This window comes from Nestor notabilis, unplaced genomic scaffold (assembly GCF_000696875.1).
Source record: "Nestor notabilis isolate BGI_N333 unplaced genomic scaffold, ASM69687v1 scaffold11374, whole genome shotgun sequence".
NCBI lineage: Eukaryota > Metazoa > Chordata > Aves > Psittaciformes > Psittacidae > Nestor > Nestor notabilis.
This window is the reverse complement of record NW_009926104.1, coordinates 49,661-69,255: the sequence shown is the minus strand read 5'-3', so window position 1 is coordinate 69,255 and position 19,595 is coordinate 49,661. Positions and strand designations below refer to the sequence as shown.

General features: G+C 42.5%; 1 protein-coding gene across 2 annotated transcripts in view; it reads right to left on the bottom strand.

The window, feature by feature from the left end:
* Positions 1-19,595, bottom strand: part of TAOK3 (TAO kinase 3) — a 45,548-nt gene that overhangs the window by 16,084 nt on the left and 9,869 nt on the right. For both annotated transcript variants that reach the window (XM_010013378.1, XM_010013380.1), the window contains exons 7-11: positions 18,912-19,003; positions 16,826-16,919; positions 15,308-15,389; positions 8,841-9,008; positions 5,865-6,071 (exon numbers count right to left, since the gene is read on the bottom strand). In XM_010013378.1, coding sequence (XP_010011680.1) covers positions 5,865-6,071; positions 8,841-9,008; positions 15,308-15,389; positions 16,826-16,919; positions 18,912-19,003 — 643 coding nt within the window. The remainder of the gene's footprint in view (positions 1-5,864; positions 6,072-8,840; positions 9,009-15,307; positions 15,390-16,825; positions 16,920-18,911; positions 19,004-19,595) is intronic.

The following is a 19,595-nucleotide window of genomic DNA, read 5'->3' as shown; positions in this document are numbered from 1 at the left end:
CAGCGTTGCCACCCTGCCATGCCAGAGCAGACACCAGTAAGGTCAGAAATCCCTACGGTGAGAAACCAGCTGATACGAAGCAGCACCTCTACCATGACACTGCTGGCATACAGATGCTCTTTTCCCACGCTACAGGCACTTGCTTCCCTCTCTGCTGTCTTCCATTTCTAGCTGCTTCTTATCTGGACACACACACATCCAAAGAATCCCAGCCTAGGTTGGGGTGAAGGGACCTTAAAGCTCCTCCAGCTCCAAACCCTCCCACGGGCAGGGACACCTTCCACTAGAGCAGGTTGCTCCAAGCCCCTGTGTCCAACCTGGCCTTGAACACTGCCAGGGATGGGGCAGCCACAGCTTCTTGGGCACCCTGTGCCAGCGCCTCAGCACCCTCACAGGGAAGAGCTTCTGCCTCAGAGCTCATCTCAGTCTCCCCTCTGGCAGGTTAAAGCCATTCCCCTTGTCCTGCTCCTACAGGCCCTTGTCCAAAGCCCCTCTCCAGCTTTCTTGTAGCCCCTTTAGGTACTGAGCAGAGCACTTGGGGAGCTTCCGGTTACTTCAGTGATGCTAAAGAGCAAGTCACTCGAAACCAGTTAAAACCCCCATGTGCCCCTGCATGGATTGTGGATGAATGAGCTAAAATAAGTAAATAAAAAACCATTGCTCCAGTGGCAGTTAATCTCTGGATATCTAAAAGCTGGATATAAAAGCTGCCACTAAGCTATCTAAATGGCTACCGCTGGTGTATTGTTGGAGCATCTTCCACTGCACATGGAAGATGCTCAAACCCATGAGTCTTGCCCCAACATCAGCCTATAGAGTAAGAACCTGAATTTTCCCATGCCAGTTCTACCACACACCATCTTCCCATCCTCCTCAGTGAAAAAAGGCCTTCACCATGCCCTGCCCTCAGCACAGCACTTGAGGAAGATCTGCTCAGCACCACTGCCCTGCATTTGTGAGAGCAACACTAACAGCGTGTTGCCAACAGCAGTTGCATTTTATGTTCAAGATACCCTGACTAGACTCCTTCCTGATAACACTGAATAATTACACTGAGCAGGTAATTTTGGGGTTTTTTTTCAGAGAAAGATGTAGCTTGTTCCAAGAAATGTTGGGGGGAAAACCCCCATACAAACACATTGCTTCAACAAAACCTCCTAGGTGAAGAAAATACCTGCTCAGAGGACAAACTGCAACAAGTAAGCTATGGAAGCAACCAGAAAACATCTCAGTAGGTAGGTAGGAGCGGATTATTTTCCTACAGGAAAATCAATGAGGATTTTGGCTCTGACTTTAATCACAGCAAAACCAGGCAGACAGATCTATAAATTGCATTTGATATTTACATTTTTTTTCAGTACATCACATTGTCATATGGCTGAAGCAACTCCTTGCACTGACAGAGCATCAAACACAAATTAACAAAGCAGAGAAAGGAGTCCCATCATCTTCAGCAGCTGATTTAGAAACCTCAACCTCAAACTCCGACCACACTGGACTATCCCAAAGCTAGAACATCTCAACTTCCACCTCAAAAGCAACATTCATTTGCACACTGCAGTTTTTGTTACGCACACCAAAGAAAAGTCATCACAAACAGTTTACACAAGAGGATTCCCTAACAGGAAAGGGCTGCCAGTCTCCTAGACAAACAGGAAAGGAAATTTCTGAGCCATAGTAAGGACTTAATGGAACGGCAGCAAATCCCTTCCCTCTAAGAATTTAGAGAGCAAAGAAAACAACAGTGTGCTGTTGTTCACATTACCACATAGCACTAAATGCCTGGATAATCTACAGAGAGATTTCAGTATTGACAGTCTTTCAAGAAAAGACTTCATGTCACCAACCTGCTTGACATCATTCCAGAAGGTACGTGAAGGATCATATCACTGCTGGCACACGCAAGTCAAACCTCACCAAGTCATTACCTAAATCTCCTTTACATCTCACAAAAACAACATCTTTTCCAAGTCTGAATCGTAAGTGTTGGTATGTAGGAAAACACCCTCAGCTCTGCCTCAGCTGTAACTCGTGCAGAGCTGCTGTGTCCTCTCCAACTCACCATAAGTGCTGCACGTTAACTACAGCAGTGACAGGTGACACGTGCAGGTTAATTCAATGGGTTTGAAGGTCACTCAACATACAAGAGTTGTTACAGAAGTATGTTTTATTACAGACACTGGGCAAGAATTTGTGATGATCAACTATAATCCCTGGCAGCGTTCAGGGCCAGGTTGGACAGAGCCTTGGGTGACATTGTCTAATGTGAGGCATCCCTGCCTGTGACAGGGGGTTGGAACTGGATGATCTTAAGGTCCTTTCCAACCCAAACCATTCTAGGAACATCCTCTTTTCATCCTTTTGTTCTAAACTAGATTTTAATCAGAGGATTTCCCTGACATTTTTATTGCCCAAGTTTCACCCTGTTAAGTAGCGATCATTTTAAGGTTGAAGTAACTCCAGCAAGTGTGTACCGCAGCTGAACAAAGCCATGCCACAGTGGCTTTCTGCTTAGAGTAAAACAGAACAATCTTTTTTACTAGTATAAAGTTCTGTGGAAATAAAATGCCACAGTGGGGGAGCATTCTGAATCCTACCACTTGGCATATTCATTTAGGACAACAAACCAGGAGTTCTGGGAAGCCACCTGTACGCCCACTGACATATACCAGCAGTTGAACAAAGCAGATGGCAAACTACCTGTGACGCATCAACTGATGCCTATATTCTTAGAGATCCAAAATCTTCATCCTCACTTTAAGATGAATTAACTGATAACTATCTAGTTTTTAAATCTGGGTTATGTGTCTTTGAAGCACAGTGTATTTGGAGGCTAAGTCCCTGCCCTGTTTTGTCTTTGTTTTTTTTGCTCTCCGATACAATTGGGTTTGCATTAGAGCTGTCATCTACTCTTCAGTCTACTCTTCAGTTCTCAAGCCGTGTCGCTGAACAGCTGAATTAGCCCTCAACAGGAGATGGACGTGAGGATGTGTATCCACAGGCAAGATGATCCTTGGATGGAGGAGCACAGTTAACTGTCTTCAAAAGACAAACGTTAGAAAACCAGAGCTCTTACACTGATCGTATTGGGGCTTACATGGAAGAGGTCACCAGTCTGAAACCTGCAAAGGGGCAAGGAAAAGTTTCTAACAGGACAGCTCATCCTACCTGGACATCTGAATTTCCTGCAATGAACTTGCTGCTGATTAAGGCAGCCTCCTGAAGAAGCACCCTAAGGATGGACTGGGATCCCAGAAAAGGAGGATGCAGGCTTCCTGCCACAGTAGCAGACATTATAGCAATTTTTTTCCTCCCAGGAATTAAGGACACAGCTATAAACTATGTTATATAAAAAGTTACACATTCAGTTATGCCTTATTATTATTTTCTTCCTGTACAGTGATTTTTCATCCAATCTACATATTCTACTCTGCTGATAGGTGGGCATCACCTTTATTCTAAGTACAAGTTTAGAAACATGGAACTCTACTGCTGCCCCAAAGCCTTTGTATTGTGGAAAGGGTGAGGCTGTGCCTGCTTTTCACAGAGGATTTATCACAAATGCTTTTCTCCATCAGGCAAAAATCACAGCACCATCACCAATATGCCCACATAATGGAGACAGTTGAGTAAGCGTGTTCATCAGTATTTTCCTTTTAGCCTTTAAAGGCTGATTAAATACAAATCAAAACCTTCACTTAAACTTGAACATCAGGTTCTTTCCATTTGATTTGGGATTAGGCTCCAGAACGCTACCAAACTCCCTACTTCTCACCTGCTAGAACAAAACGAAGTTGTGTGGAGCAGCTTCTCCACAGTTAAACCAAGCACAAACTGAAGTGTCTTCAGAGTATGAAACTTCACTTTGAAAATAGAGTAGGATGTATGTCTGAAGTGTTCTGTTCTGATTTTAGGTTTTTCATGTGTATTAATATATACATGAAGCAGTTTTCCACTGAAAATTGCATTCCCCAAAGTAGCAGAGAATAAATAAATTAAAAAAGCACATACTAAATTAAAACAATATATTTGCAGACTGGAATATGTCTTGCTACTCATAGTCTAAATTTGCCCTACACATCCCCACACTGGAAGGTAACATTTGCCAATTGAGAAGGCACCTACTCCACTGCAGGAATTGGTAATCACAGCCAGTTGTTAATTATTTTATAAAGACCATCAGTGCAGAACTGGGGTTTGTGCTCCCAAAATTACCCTAAAAAACCCGTGTTCAGTGATCTACAGGTGATTTCTTTTACAATACTTCAGTTTCAAGTGTGCAGGAGACCCTATTTTTTTACACCAGCTGACAAAAGCTTCCATGTGGTGACATGTTAATGCATTCTCCTCAACTGAATGCCTTAATCTCAAGAAAACAACAGCTATGCAGAAGCTTAAGAGGCCTGAGTTTGTAGCATTAGAACGCTCCCTGTATTTGTACTTTAGAATCATAGAATCACTGTGAAACAAAATACTATTCTTAAAACAAGCAGGAACTCTACTTCTTTCCCAAATACACTTTATGTCTGATGGAAGTGGCTCACATTTTGTTTTCATCAACTGTCACGACACTGATCAGTCAGTAACAGTGTAATGTATGACTCCTGTGTAAATCAGTCCCTCAAGCTTCTATTTTAATGCATATGACTACTTAACAACATAAAAATCAAAGTTAATAAGGGTTTCTGAAGCCTACACATAATGAGAAGGAGCTCCAACTACCGTCTCCCAGAACATCAAATCAATTGCACTGCTCTTCATTCAGGATGGTGTCTTGGGCTGGCAGTTTGGACCTAACACTGTTTTCTTCAGAAAGGTGAAAATAAAGTCTTCTCTGGAAGTGCTGTTGCAAGCGTATTCCAGAAAGATGCAAACCCTGAAAACTGTGCAACTGATCTGCCAGTATCTTTAAACATGAATGGTAATCTTTTACCTTTTAAAAAAAGGTAATCCCTTTTACAACCATTTCAATATTCAATTACACAAACGTATTTCAGGAGGAAAAATTGCTTACAAACATTTCGTTAGTTAAACCCAGGCTTTACTATAACCTTACAAATGAGAAATTCATACTTTTCCTGCTGCTGGAATGTTTTAACTCCTCTGGCAAAAAGCATATGTACACTCTGAAGCTCTTTGCATATGCGATCACACAAACAACTTACATTTTACTGCCCAGTAGCAAATGACACTGCTAAGGCCAAGCCAAAACTATTTTAGTCCAACAACCTTAGATTAGATGCCAACTTACAACTAGACAGCTTCAGCTTGCTCTCTAGCACTAAGGAAATGAAAGGCAACAGATCACAACATGCAGCAAAAGAGCAGAAAGACACTGAGTGGAACTTGACCAAAACATACCTCGTGGGAAGGTTCCAAAGCTCTGCACACTTCCACTTCTCATGAGGGGAATCCAAGTGCAAGCAGATTTTAATCATACATTGTGACTGGTAAACAGTTAGCTTAGCTGCTACGGCCACTTGTCACCATACTACATAACAGAGTACAATCATTCACAAGGAAACAAGGATTGTTATTACAAGCAGAGGTGAAGTAGTGCACATGCAGGGCTGGGTAAGGAGGCATGCAGTAAGTCTGTGTGACCCCTGCCTAGACACTGAGAGCACTACCTTTCATTAGTGGCCTCTTTTTACTTTCAGAAGTTACTTAAATGCAGTTTAGCTTTTAAAGAGGAAAAAACCAACCACAGAACTTGATTCTGGCAAGCCCAACACCAGCTCCTGCTCCCAGCAGATGGCTCAGCACAAGACCACAACACACTGATGCTCGGGCCCTATGCAGATGAGCCAACACAAGCAATAGCAGGGACTACAGGAAGCTACAGAGAGCACCAGAGAACATACCTTCTTATGAACAACGGAGGAAGTGGAATTAATTGTGCTCTCATCACTATGCATCATGACCAGTTCGGGGCTGCTCTCATCCAGGACCTCCTGCATGCTGCTCACACTGCTGCTCTGACTGCCTGTGCTCACAGACATGCTTGGGATGGAATGGTTGCTGCCCAGACTGTCCATCTTCCTACTCAGGTTTGATCCATGCTCACTGTCCTATGAAACAAGGGGCACTGGTTACAAACACTGCAGGAGATCACCTGCCCAGCACGTGCCTGCAATGCCCAGAGTTTCTTTTACAGGTGACTCTGCAGAGTTAAAAGTTCTTCGCTCATTATTTTGGCAACTTCATTTCTCAGTGCTGCTTGGGTTATGAAACAGTCCATATGGGGCAGTTAGCTTTTACTTTTTCCCCTGTAATCTTACTGCATCAGGCTTCAAGCCAGTTTTTTCCATGTATCAGCAAGTCTGGGCATGGCTTTTGGCTTGAAGAGGAGATATCCAGGAATACTGGATAGCTGGTGGAGGGAGTCTCATAATTAAAAGGAGTGACTTAAGTTTGTATTAAAACAGTATTTCAAGTCAGGATATGCTACAACAGATGTAAATCAATGAATCCATTTGGTTTCTTATTTGATGAACAGCACATGGTGCTTAACAGGCATAGAGGTTTTAACCTCCATGTCCCAAGCAGTCAGCAATTACATTTTGTCAAGCTAAAAAACCCTTCAGCCTTGTGTTTTCAGCCAAGATAAATTCTTCATCCACCTTTAGGCAGCTGACTCAGAAGAGTCTGCATTATTAGTGATTGAAACTGTGGTAAGTATATATAGCTTTGATTCTACAGACAAATATCAGAAGTTAGCAGCTTTTTTTCTTGTTGTATACTCATAAAAGCACAGTAATCCCAGAGTATGTGCTTAATCTGGACTGATTTAGGAGAATTTATGGAGCTTTGTAATTAACTAGTGGCACCGAAGAGGCTTGCAACGAATTCACAGCGAGGACCAAGAAACTCAACCGTCCTTCAGCTCCTGCTCTGAAATAGCTCCAATTCACAAAAATGAATGACCTGCTACTGCACCCAGACTATCCTGGCCTCCAAAGTGAGCCTGGGGAGAATCACATTGCAAATCAGTTAACAGGGAACTAATTTTGTTGGAGACTGACAGAAAGATCAAACTGACAGATTTGAATTTGATTGTGTGATTACTTTTTAAGCCATCAGCAGATCATCGAGAGCCTGTGTGACAGTACTTCAAATCCAAGAGAACTGTTTCATAGAGAACATGGCCACATGAGAATTAAAGTATTTCCAAGAAATAACAAAGCATCCGAGATGAGGATATGACTATTTCTAAGTGTATATGCACAAAGGACAGGGCTGAGACTGCATGTGCAACCTTAACACTGGCTTCCTGACTCAAATCCTTTGCAAATGACCTTAACTTTCTTGCAAGAGCTCTGAGGAAAGCATTAGTAATATTTTAAGTGTTACAGATTTGTAATGCTCCTTTTTCCACCTTAGAAAGTCTGAGGTAGAAAAAGGTACTGTCTCGTGGCATTTACAGCTGAGCAGCTTCTGTTAACCCATTAAGTAGTAACTGAAGCATGTGCTGTGTTTTATTTTCACTGCCAAGTTAGTGATTTATATGAGCAATACAAGTTCCTTTCATGGTACACAAGTTCGGTGGTAAAACACAGTGCAGAGCATGCTGTGCACATGCAGAGTAGTGTGAGCTTCATTAGTGTTAATTCCTGGAGATACAATATCTTTCCTCCCCCCTCATTTGAGGAGCGGGGACAGGAGGAAGAGAAGAAAATACATCTTGAAGTCAACTACTACCACATGTATCCCACTGAGCTGTTGAGCTTGGATCAACAGCCAAGTGGGAAATCCATTCCCTTGTACTTTCCTACCCTGTCACTCTCCTCACAGCTTTTCACACATGGGTAGAGAAAGCTTGAAGGTTTCGGTGCAGAAGTCTGACTATCCTTCCATTCCACAACTAAGCATGGGGTTTAGAAGCTGGCTATCTGGAGGGTTAGAACAGAAGCACTTTGTAGCTTTAATCACAGTGGTTGCTGTTCTTACTCCTTCTGGGCATCTCCTTCAAAGTGAAGGACAGTGCTAAGTGCCAGTCCCTCCTCCTGCATCTGACACCCAGGCTCACCCATTTCTTAAACAAGAGCTCTAGTCTAACTTTAAAGGAACAATTGCCATACACAAACCTCAAAACCAAGTCCCTTGAATATATTCTGAACTTGGACATCTCACTGTATATTATCTGGCCATACTGAGCAAAAAGGAATACAAGCATCAATTTGCCTGTCAATTCTGTCTGGGGAGAAGCAGGCACAGATTTATTTATCCAATATGCCTGCACAAGTGACATTGTAAAATGACTGGTTTCCTTCTCTAAGCCACAGTTAGGGTCAATTATCATACACTGATTAAGTGGGTTGTTTATTACAAGATTTAAACTGAAGGTAAATTTTACATCTTTAACCTTTTTCTTTAACATTAATGAATTTAAAAAATAAGTCTTACTAATTTGGTGATCTGCTGTTCAGCTCCTGAGAGACCAATTACTTTACAGTAAAGTTATGGCAAGTGAAAAAAATATTAACATTAATCAAGTGCTTATGAGAAAGGAAAGCTTGGGCTGTCACAGACCCTCCTTCACACAGGCTGTGAGCCACTTTTTTCTCCCTCCAGATGAGTTTCTTCCTTAAAGCTTTCAGAAGAAAGCCCACCACTTGAAAAACATCCAGAGTTTTAAAGCTGCCAATAAATGCACATCCAACAGTAAGTAAGTGCTACTAACTCAGGTTATCCTGTCTCTTTACTGATCCAGGTGATATTCCAACACAACATGGATTGCATCCTCTCCTACGCTGTGCTTGTTCTGCTCCATTAAGGAACATCTCACTTTTCTGAAAATTATTTCTAACAGTGCAAATGGGGTAACAAACTCAAGGTACCTCCTCCTCTTCCTGAGACTCGGTCAGTGGCCCATTCCGGGTCTCCTGGAAAAGGATCTTCTTCATTTTCCGGTACTGCAGGTTGTCCAGTTCACGCACTGCATCTTTTGTCCTTTGGATGAGGTCTATGAGCACCCGTGGTGGTCGGTCCCGGCGGACAAAATCGTGCTGAATGAAAGGAAAACACATCACTTCAGGCATGGCACAGGTATGTTCGATGTCAAAACAGGGACATAGTGATGTGAGACACCTGAAGTGACAGTTCTCTTCAGTAACTGGTCTGTTCATATTCAATAGTTACTAATACCCAGGAAGAAAGAGCCCAAACACATTGAGCACTGTGTACACTGACTGTGCTCATCATGATGTCAAATAACCAAACTGATCACACTATGTGAAGTGTAGGCTGCAAAATGTTTGGTTCAGAAGATCTCTAGAAGATCTCTTAAGCACTGAACTGAAGTCAAAGGCAGAGTACAGAGAAGTGAAGGCAAAATCACTTTGCTACTTGAAACCCATGTGTGTGTATAGGAGAACATGGAGAAGCTGGGTAGTGGATGGAGAGGTAGAGACCTGGCTAACCCTTTCCAGGCTCTCTCTACTCCTGACTCCCCAGTTCACTTTTCCGTCTCAAGTGAAATAGTTTGGATCAGGGTCAGGTTTTCTGAGATCTCTAGGTGATGCAGCTGATTTGTCCCTTCCTGAGTTCATTCACTTAAAGCAACTGATAGGCCAAGAAGGAATGGTTTTAAACCGAAAGAGGGGGGACCGAGATGAGATCTCAGGCAGCTCTTCCCTGTGAGGGTGCTGAGGCGCTGGCACAGGGTGCCCAGAGAAGCTGTGGCTGCCCCATCCCTGGCAGTGTTCAAGGCCAGGTTGGACACAGGGGCTTGGAGCAACCTGCTCTAGTGGAAGGTGTCCCTGCCCGTGGCAAGGGGTTGGGACTGGAGGAGCTTTAAGGTCCCTTCCAACTCAAATCATTCTATCATTCTAGGTACAAGATGGTGCTGCTTCAAACCTTACAAAGGACTTCAGAATGAACAAAACACATGAAGGACAAAGAAAGATCAGTCTTAAGTATCCAAGACTACATGCCTAAGCTACATGCAAAGATTTATCCTACATCTATCTATTCCAATTCATACATAAAACCAGTAAGAAGACTGCAAGGTTTAGTTAGGTATTTAACTTGAAATATAATTTGTAGGAAGAGTTAAAATAAAGTCAGGTTCTTACCTGACTTCTAGTACATCCTGCTAAGGATGTACTTTAAGCACAGGTTTTAGGTGCAGGCTTAATAAATTCTTCAATGGAATTAAAATACACGATTAAAAGCTGTTCTCTATCAGACATGTTCTCCTGCACTGTACAAGTGGCAACAGAGGATGAAAGCCTCACAGCTTTCCCATTTAACCTCTGACTTGAGTAGGCAGATGGAGTATGCACTTGCCAGTCTTCTACATGGGATCACTATAGTCGGGTATGTTGCCCAGTATGTACCACATGAGACTCCCTTTAGGCACAAACATCTTCTGCACATTTCTAGAAACGTTAACAATGAAAGAGAGAAGGGAGTGGGGGGGGAAGTTGTTCTCTACTGTGCATTGCAAATGATCCCATGGCTTTTTGTCAGAGAACCTCAGTAGCTGGACCCCACCTGCAGAGAACACCTCAGGAGGCCACGTCTGCCCACATGGCCTCACAGCTCTTCTGTGAGCTCAGGGTTTCATAGGACAGAGAAAAGCATTTCTACTCTCAACGTGTGGCCATCCCTCAAGTTGAGGAGCTGATACATCCAACAGCAGCTAGAGTAACCGATCCATGAACCCAGCCCACCTTAAAACAGGCGCCTGGTGTACAAAGAAGCTAAAGGGATGAGCTGATGATCTTGCCATGATTTGTAAACAAACATGGAAAGTATCATGCCACAGGCTTATTTCTTGCTTTTAAACGAATTCAAACTGTTTTGCTAATGGGGACAGCTAGTCCCTTCACCAGCCATTTCTTTCTGCTAGTAGTGATGGTGTTGATTTTTGAATTGTAGCTAAAAGTTCTAAACACCATTTCACACAGAAGCAAAAGGAATAATTTCTGCACCTCAATGCAGATAACCACCATTTATTTCTCTGTAAACAGCAACAATCTGAAGCTTATTTATGATTAGAAAAAGGTAACCATCCTTATCTCACTGTAGATAATATTTAGAAAGCAGTAACGCATTTGGATCAATGACTCTGTACTTAAATCCATCCCATATGTCCAGTGTCTACTTGGTTATGCTTATTTTTTAACAGTGTAAATACTCACTTCACTGGAAAGTTGATGTGCATCATATTAAAGCACTACTCAAATATTAGAATGAACCACATGGAAACTGGTAAATGCTCCATCTCTGGCAGTGTTCAGGCTGGACAGAGCCTTGGGTGACATGGTCTAGTGTGAGGTGTCCCTGCCCATGGCAGGGGGTTGGAACTGGATGATCTTAAGGTCCTTTACAACCCAAACCATTCTAAGTGAAAACCAACCCAAAAGGCTCTGGCATAATAAGAATACAATTCTGACTGCTTCCTAAATGACATATAAAAGATGTAGTCATCCCTCTGTTGGGTCCTGTGCAGCTTTAAGAAGTGATGGCTGAAAGGACTTGATTTATGGACTTGCTCCAAACTGAAGGGGAAAAAAGGGACCAATAAACCCCGGACTTAAAAGGAGGAAGAGGTTAATCTAAAGGCACAGAGCATGGTCTAGGGTGAGGTGTCCCTGCTCATGGCAGGGGGTTGGAACTGGATGATCTTCACGCCCTTTCCAACCCAAACCATTCTATGATTCTATCTTGGCTGAATGACTAATACAAATCTCTTGGGAATGTCATGCAAGCTGAGAAAAATAGGAGGAAAAAAGTGTTTAATGCAAGCTTTATAAATGCTTTTAATTTTAAAAGTGAAAAATATTAGTGAGAGATTTTGGTTGTGATTTTTAAATGTCAGCTGCATTTTAATCTCACTACAACCATCTGACTATTTCCATCCAGGACAGGCAATTGAAATGGGATTCATTTGCAAACCCATCATTTAAAATTAAGTTCCCTTTAAGAAAATGTGGCCCCCAAAAAATTCACTTTATCCCCATTTACTGCATGCAAGTGAAAAGCCCTCAGAAGACAAAAAGATCACGAATCTTCTCATCTAAGAAGCTTTAGGGAGAGCTACTGCAGGAGGGAACATCTTGGCTACTGTTCTGAAAACCTAAAACCAACTAAAAAGAGCGAATATACATGATTTAAGATCTCGGCCCCAATTGTTTGTACAGGCTCCAACCTAAGGTACTCATGAAATCACATCCTTCAGTGAACTCACACTGTTCCTAGAGAGCAGAAAGGCTGCCAATCCACATGAATGAATCATTCCTGAAAGCCACAACAGAAACGTATTAGCTGGTCAGAGGATTGTCAGGGTGTTGCAAGCAGAACCAGCAAACAAAATGCTGGTGCTGTGCCACAGCACAAATGTGTCACAGGACAAGAAATACACCAGGAGCTGAAGAAAGAGTATGAATGAGCTCGTTCATCAGCCTTTACCTGGAGAGTGAAGGCCTGAGTGTTAAATATTCCCTGTAGTCCAGGCTTAAAGCAAGGACAGAAGCGAGCGCACAGCTAGCTGTTCAGTAAAGAGCGCAGGGCTTCGAGTTCTCTCCTCAAGAGCCTCAGAAACATCCACGAAAATGCATTTTACTGAGCTGAAAGAGCAACAAGAGAAGCCATAAAACAAAGGCTGAACGGTAGCCTTAGAACAGAAATCAGCATGAAAAGGCTGTCAGGTAGACACTGAGCAGCCATCTAACCTACTGTGGAAATGAAGCGAAACGCCCGATGGAAGCAGCAATTCCTCTGCTCATATGTTTAAGGCAACCCGAGTCCTGTTTAGCTGCTGTGGAACAGCAGCATGCCATGCAGCAAGCAGAGGAACAGCAGGGCCACTAATCAATTTCAAAGAAAGGAAATACTTAAAAAACCTGATGGAAAAGGGGCTGGACAGGATTTCACACATCCCCACTTCTCACGGAAGGCAGCTCCCGAATTTCCCAAACAAAAAACGCTTGGAGTTATAAGCAGTTCCTATACTTCATGGCAGGGGGGTTGGAACTAGATGATCTTAAGGTTCTTTCTAACCCTAACTATTCTATGATTCTATGATTCTCAGGTAAACTGAAACCAAATGACTTCAACTGGAACTTGCTCATGATTCACTGACAAAGCTTTGGCAGACTCTGGACACATCAGTCCCAGCACAGGTCTCCCTCCTACATCTCCTTGGCTATTATGATCCTGTACAAGGCACTTTCCGAAACTACACAGTTATTCTCAACCCACATTCAAATTATTTTGGTTCAGTATAGAACCAGTTAATGGGATATAAACAACTTTTGGTTATGGTGGTTTGATTAGGGGAAGATGTTAACCTAGGCCTAAACTGTTAGTGCTACTTTTAACAGTTAAGTATGATATATGAATAGAGAAAAGAAGCAAACATGTTACAGGATGTTAATGAATCAAGAGGAATTGATCAAAATGCATCTAGGACAAAGAAATCATCGGAAAATGAAGACCAGAAACACAGATGGAAATACAATGCTGCATGACTAGAAAGAAATTTAGAGTGTGATGCCTGGAAGCACACAATGCAAAAGAATAGATGCAGAGTATGTTTAGTAACTAATAATATGAGGAGGGATCTGCAGTTGGCACTAACCAATAAATCTGTCAGGACCTGGGCACCAGACAGCAGTCTAAAGAACACAGAATCAGAACCTCCTCCTGTAACACCGTAGAGCAGAGCCAGCCTGTCCCAGCTCCTACATCACCATACCCGGAGTAACATTTCACTATCTGCATAGCAGTGCCAGAAACACCCATGCAGCCAGAGGAACTGAACACAAAACCCCCCCCCACTAAACCAAAAAGTGCATCAGAAGGGCCCAAATGAATGATTTACAAGAATTGAGCAAAACCAAGAGCTGAACTGAGAATCATGAAAAGATACATATTCACAAGATATGAATAAAGAACTCATCATGCTCACATTAGCATTACTAGAGAAAAGGGCCAAGACAACCTTCCTGAACATCATCTGTGTTTGTCAAAAAAGAACCCTACAAAAAGCCTCCAAAAAACAGGACAGGGCAGTTCAGAGCACCCCACACAGCACAATCCTGCACTGCCCGAAGGTAAGTCACCCAGTCTCTTCCCATCTCTAATACCCACTTTCCTTTAAATAATCAGCCACTATCTGTAAATCCTTATTAAGAGCTCAAACCTCTGCTCATGTGGTGCATAATGCTCCAAGTACTACCAGCTCTGCAGAAGAGCTGCTATTGCCCAGGCATCTTGTGAAGCCTGGTTAAGTCTAGATTTTGAGCAGCAATTAAAAGGACTTTTTAGGTTTTCCATCACTTCTACACAGAAAGCCTGCAGTACATTACATATAAGCTTGGTAGCAAGTATTGCCTGTTACACAAAAGGAAAGTAACATTTTTCCTTAGTGAAGAAGGTAAGCAGGGTTAAAAAATAAATAGAAAGGAGCATTAGCAAGTTAATAGTTACTTTACTGTACCACAGAAGTGTGTAACTGCTCCAAAAGCGTTTTTGCTTTCGCACAGGCTGCACCAGGTTAGTTTCCTTACTCCCTCTTCCCTGCAAATGAGATCACCTGCAGTTTCTTCCCTCGTTTCTGTCTGCGTTTTCAGAGATCACATAGTGCAGCACAGTCACAACTCAGGGCATCCTACTGACAGCTCAGTGTAGTAGAGAGGCTGGTCAAAACTCCTTCAACAAAGCAGGAGGAAACACACTCCTCAACCCTGCCTTCACAGAAAACTATTGGTTGGAATTCACTTCAGCAGTACAGATTTAACTAACACAGCTCTGGACCTGCTTGTCCTTAATACTTTCAGGTAAAGTATGTACAGGATTGTCTTGGAGGAAAACACATTAAAAACTCAAAACCAAGATTAAATCTTTCTATCCCCTCATGTTGACAGGTCCTTCCTTCAGCTAAAACCCCTGTTACTCACACTAGTATTTCATGAGGCTTGCAAGCTCTCTAACACAGAGCTCTGCAGAGCTCTGGGGTGTGACAGGAGCAGTGTGTTGGGCTGCTACCCTGAGTAACTCCTCACTCAGAGTGTCACTGTTCTACCACATAACCTACCTCTACTTTTCCCCAGAAGTTTGACTCTTGAGCATCACATTATAAAGACAATTGTGACTGACCTAACAGGCAAAGTCAGGAAACAAAGTTACTTCAACCCCGAAACCACCTTAGAAGACCCCAAAACTCTGTTGACTCAATTGAAAGCAAACCAAACAATATTTCTTTTGGAAAGGGTAAATATTTGTTCCCCATCTCTACAAGACTTTTGGTAGACAAACAGATTTTTTCCAACTTTCTGGAAAAGATTTGAAAAGTTACCCGTAAGAGATCTGTGGATGATGGCCTTTCCTGAGGTATTTTCTGTAAGCAGTAATCAACAAATCCCCTAAAGGAGTCTGACCTGCAAATCAAAAAGAAAAAAAAAAAATAAAGGAAAAAAAGTTCTAAATGGAAAAGCAGCTCAGGAGCTGGAACAGACACAAACTTATCAGTGCAAAGCAAAAGAAAAACCTGGACTGATTTGTTCTTAAGTTCTAAGGCAGAGAAATTAACTGGACTTTCTCTAAACTCTGAGTAAGTTGATGCCACCAGTTCTTTCAACAGTTAAAGACTGTTGAAACAACTATGGACACACAATTATCCCCAACCACAAACTGAAAACCAAGCAGGAACTCTGTGTACCAGTCACTGGTTTCAATTTGACTGTGACCACTTAAAATAGATGACACTGAAGTTATTGATAACTCCGGAAACACACTTGTTACGTTAACTCTCTGTTCTCTAGAACACTGACTCACTACAGCACCTTGCTACAATGCCTAGTTTAAAACAGCTTTAGGCTATATATGAGGTAGTATCCCAACTAGAAAGAAAACTGATAATCTAGGTGCCACTGAACTCTGAAGCAGCATAAAAGGCACCTTACTTAATCCCTGTGTTCTCAAAGCCACAGAGAGCAAACAGGTGACTAACCAAACTGCTTGCAATCAAGAGTATGATTCTCACACTGTATTCACAAGTTGCCTCTACTCTGCACTGCAAATTCTGTACAGAACATGGGTGCTGATATGAGACCAAGTTGTTTGAATCTTGAAGGATGGACAAAACAGAGATGATGAAATAAGGAAACTGAAGCAGAGTGGGTTTGAGAAAATGATTAGCAATGAAATAATTATGCTGCTTCACTGCCTAGCAGTGTAACTGGGGGAACTTCACACCTCGTCAGGAGCTATTGTTTCAAGCCATGTGCAGACTCTGCCAAGCATCACTCCATAGTTACATTCCCCTCTTGGGCACAGAGAACAGGAATCAGGGAACCCCTTTGCTCCCACACAGTAACAAAGCATTCTTGTACCATTCTGGACCAAGCCTGTAGCATGGGGAGCATTTACTGGCCACAGAGCTCTGATGACTTTTGAAGTCACTCACTGAAAAAAAAGAAAGAAATCTAATTACCTCTATACTCTGTGTCCCTCTTCCCTTCTCTCCACATTTCAGCTGTGCTACAACGCTAACAATTCTTCTGTCAGAGATCTTGTGCAGCTGGAAACTTTGCTGACGCTGAGCTACAGCTGGCTTAATGCATCCAAGAAGATTGTAATTCCTACAGCATCTACAGCCCCATAATTAACACCTCCACACATTTAGATTGTAGCACAGCCAAAGTGACAGAAGGTCAAAATTGAGCCTGCCTACACAGGAGCATTACTGAGAACACAGTTAAATCACTACCCTGCAACAAACACTTTTCTTGTCAGACTTTAATCATGCAGAGTGTCACAGAGTGTCACAGAGCAGGGAAACAAAACAAAGAATATCTGGTAATAGCTCTCTTACCATTCATTTGACTGTAACGTAGGGGAATCATTCTGGGCTATATGATATAAGGCACTCATTGCATTCATGTTGAAAAGTGGAGGCTTTCTTTCAGCTAGAAAGAGAAGAGAAAGGTGTGATAAGGCAGTCTGGAAAGAAAAGGAGAAAGATATGGAAGCATGAGCAGGGTATCACTGCTAAATCAGTAACTAGCTCATTACTGTTGTCATCACATTTAAGCTAATTATTTTAGTACTCTAGGTTAGACCAGGACAACCACTCCAGGAAAGCTCCTATTCACTTGAAGAGGGGATGACGAAATCCAAGCAGAACAGGATGCAAATTGCAAGGTAAAGTTTCCAGTAAATTTTACCTTAACTGCAACATTTCACACCTGAGCTGCTGTGGTAAATTCAGCAGAAGCTGACTAAAACAGAGCTTAGACAGACAGCACGTCAGGGCTAGAAAATGTATGTATCAATCCCTCTGGATCTCTGGTGCGCTGCTGTAGCATCTGAATTAAGGGGTAAGATGCCTGTTTCATCTGGCATTGGCAGTCACCTGTATGTGGGGCAGTTTGCCAGATTCACTTGCCAGATGTGTCATCAGCTCCCCCTAACTAAACTTCTTCCTAGTCCTTGCACTGAGAGGACACATCCCTACCAGCCCCTGACCTTGCAGGAGTGCAGCAGATCTCATGCAGAAATGGAGAAAGGCTGGTTTTCCCCATCTAAGGTCAGTCATGCCCATCAGCCAACCATGCCAGGACTTCTAAGATCATGCCAGGCCAGAGCAATCACTTGTCCTTGACCTGCAGCATGCATGCAAACCACCACAGTCTCTTTTCTTTAAACAGTACTTTTGGCTATGCAAGAAATTAAGATGTAGGGCATTGAAAGAAAGCCAAGAGGTGCTCAAAAAGAGGCTTCCTCCCACTGCTACCTGACCTCATGTTCGGATATGGACTCATGCAAAGGCAAAGTTCTTTCAAAAGAAGTAATACCTCTCAAAAGGATAATATTAAAAAGCAAACTCATCAACTATGTAAAACAGCTTTGAGGTTCTTGATGGAAAAGCTCCATTGAACTTCTGGTATCAAGACCCAGTGTCAACTAGGGTAGCATAATATCTGTTCTACTACTGTGATTTACTCCTTGAGAGGCTGTAACACACCTGAACTCCACACACACACAAAAATAAACATCATGTGGAAGAAGAGATGTTTAAAACTTCTGATTTTGGCATTCTTTAGATCAAAATACAGACTGTGTCAGCAAGGCATTAGTGCTGGCACATAAAACAACACTGGAAGGTACTAGTCATCTGCACCATTACCATCTCCATATTGGAGTCAACATTCTGTATGTTCCCCTCTTTGTTATATATATTTCTGCTACTTAAACCTTTATAACTAACATTTTTGGTGCACTTGCCCTCACAGTAAGTTCTTGATGTATTGCTGTTAAGGTAAATATAATCTATACCAAACCTATTCTTGAATATAATCTACTCAGCACATGCAATGTCAACAGTTAAACTGAAAATGTACACATGTGCTCTGTATACCTGCTGTCAGCCCTATATCTGCTTCAGGTTGCGTGGATGTGTATCACTTGCCCTTTGCACTGCTTTTCTTCTCATGTAAAGAACCTGTCCACATTGATTCATGTCACAAACTTACAGCTGAGATGGAAGATTTTTGGTTTCAGAGAGTGGAGAAGTAAGAAGAATTGAAAATTAAATGTAGGGCCCTTGTGACACACAGTTCGTAGGATACCAGGGCCCTTGACACAACAGCTGGAACAACCTTCTCAAACTCCAGCTTGAAAAATACAGACTACAAACCACAGCTTCCTCTAGAATTCTCTAGTTATTCAGGGAATAACTAAGCACACCAGATTAACACTAAAGCCCAGCAGCAGTAGCTTGCTCTTGATTTACCAGTGAGTGAAAGATTTAACTCAACTGTCAGTCCTCTCCAAGCCAGCCTTTATGAAGAAAAAACAAAATAAACTTATGAGGAATAAGAATCTTCAATTTTTTCAGGATTCCTAATAAATACTGCAGACAGTTAATTATCCATCTCAGCTGCCATGTATTTACTTACCTAACTCAATACACGTGATCCCAAGAGACCAGATATCCACCTTCCCATCGTACTGTCCCTCATCCATCGCAAGGATCACCTCTGGTGCCATCCTACCAAGCACAGAAGAAAACATGGGAATTAGGGAGTACAAACTGTGAGTCCCAGCACTAACTTCAAATGAGATGGTTTCATCATCCTCAGTAGAACTTAAAATGCCAGCAGGGAGCTGAGTAAAGCCATGATGAAATGGAACAAGGCTTGCCTGCACTAGCATCTCTTTCATGAGAGGCCAACCTGATCATCTCGGGGTTAGCACAGCATGCTGGCACACGGGAAACCCACACCAATCTCAAAGGCATTGCACCTGCAGGCAGACAGCAAGGGCAGGGACAGTCCTAAAGGCATCACTTGCACTCTCACCAGAGATGGTGGCTTTTCCATTGGCATACCAGGAGAATTTTCCAGCAGATACATGCAGCCTGTGAGCATAGCTATGAAAGGAACAGGGAAATCTGGAACAGTGGGGAAATATGGTGGTCCAGGATAAAGGGATGAGTGGAGAGAAAAAAGAAGTAGGGGGCTCAGGCTGCAAAAATACAGCCTCTTAACTTTTGTTCTTCAACGATGAAGGAGGCTTCCTGCCAAATGGGCTTGTTCAGAGCTCAGGCCATAGGTGACCTCCCATCAATGCCCAGGGCACCT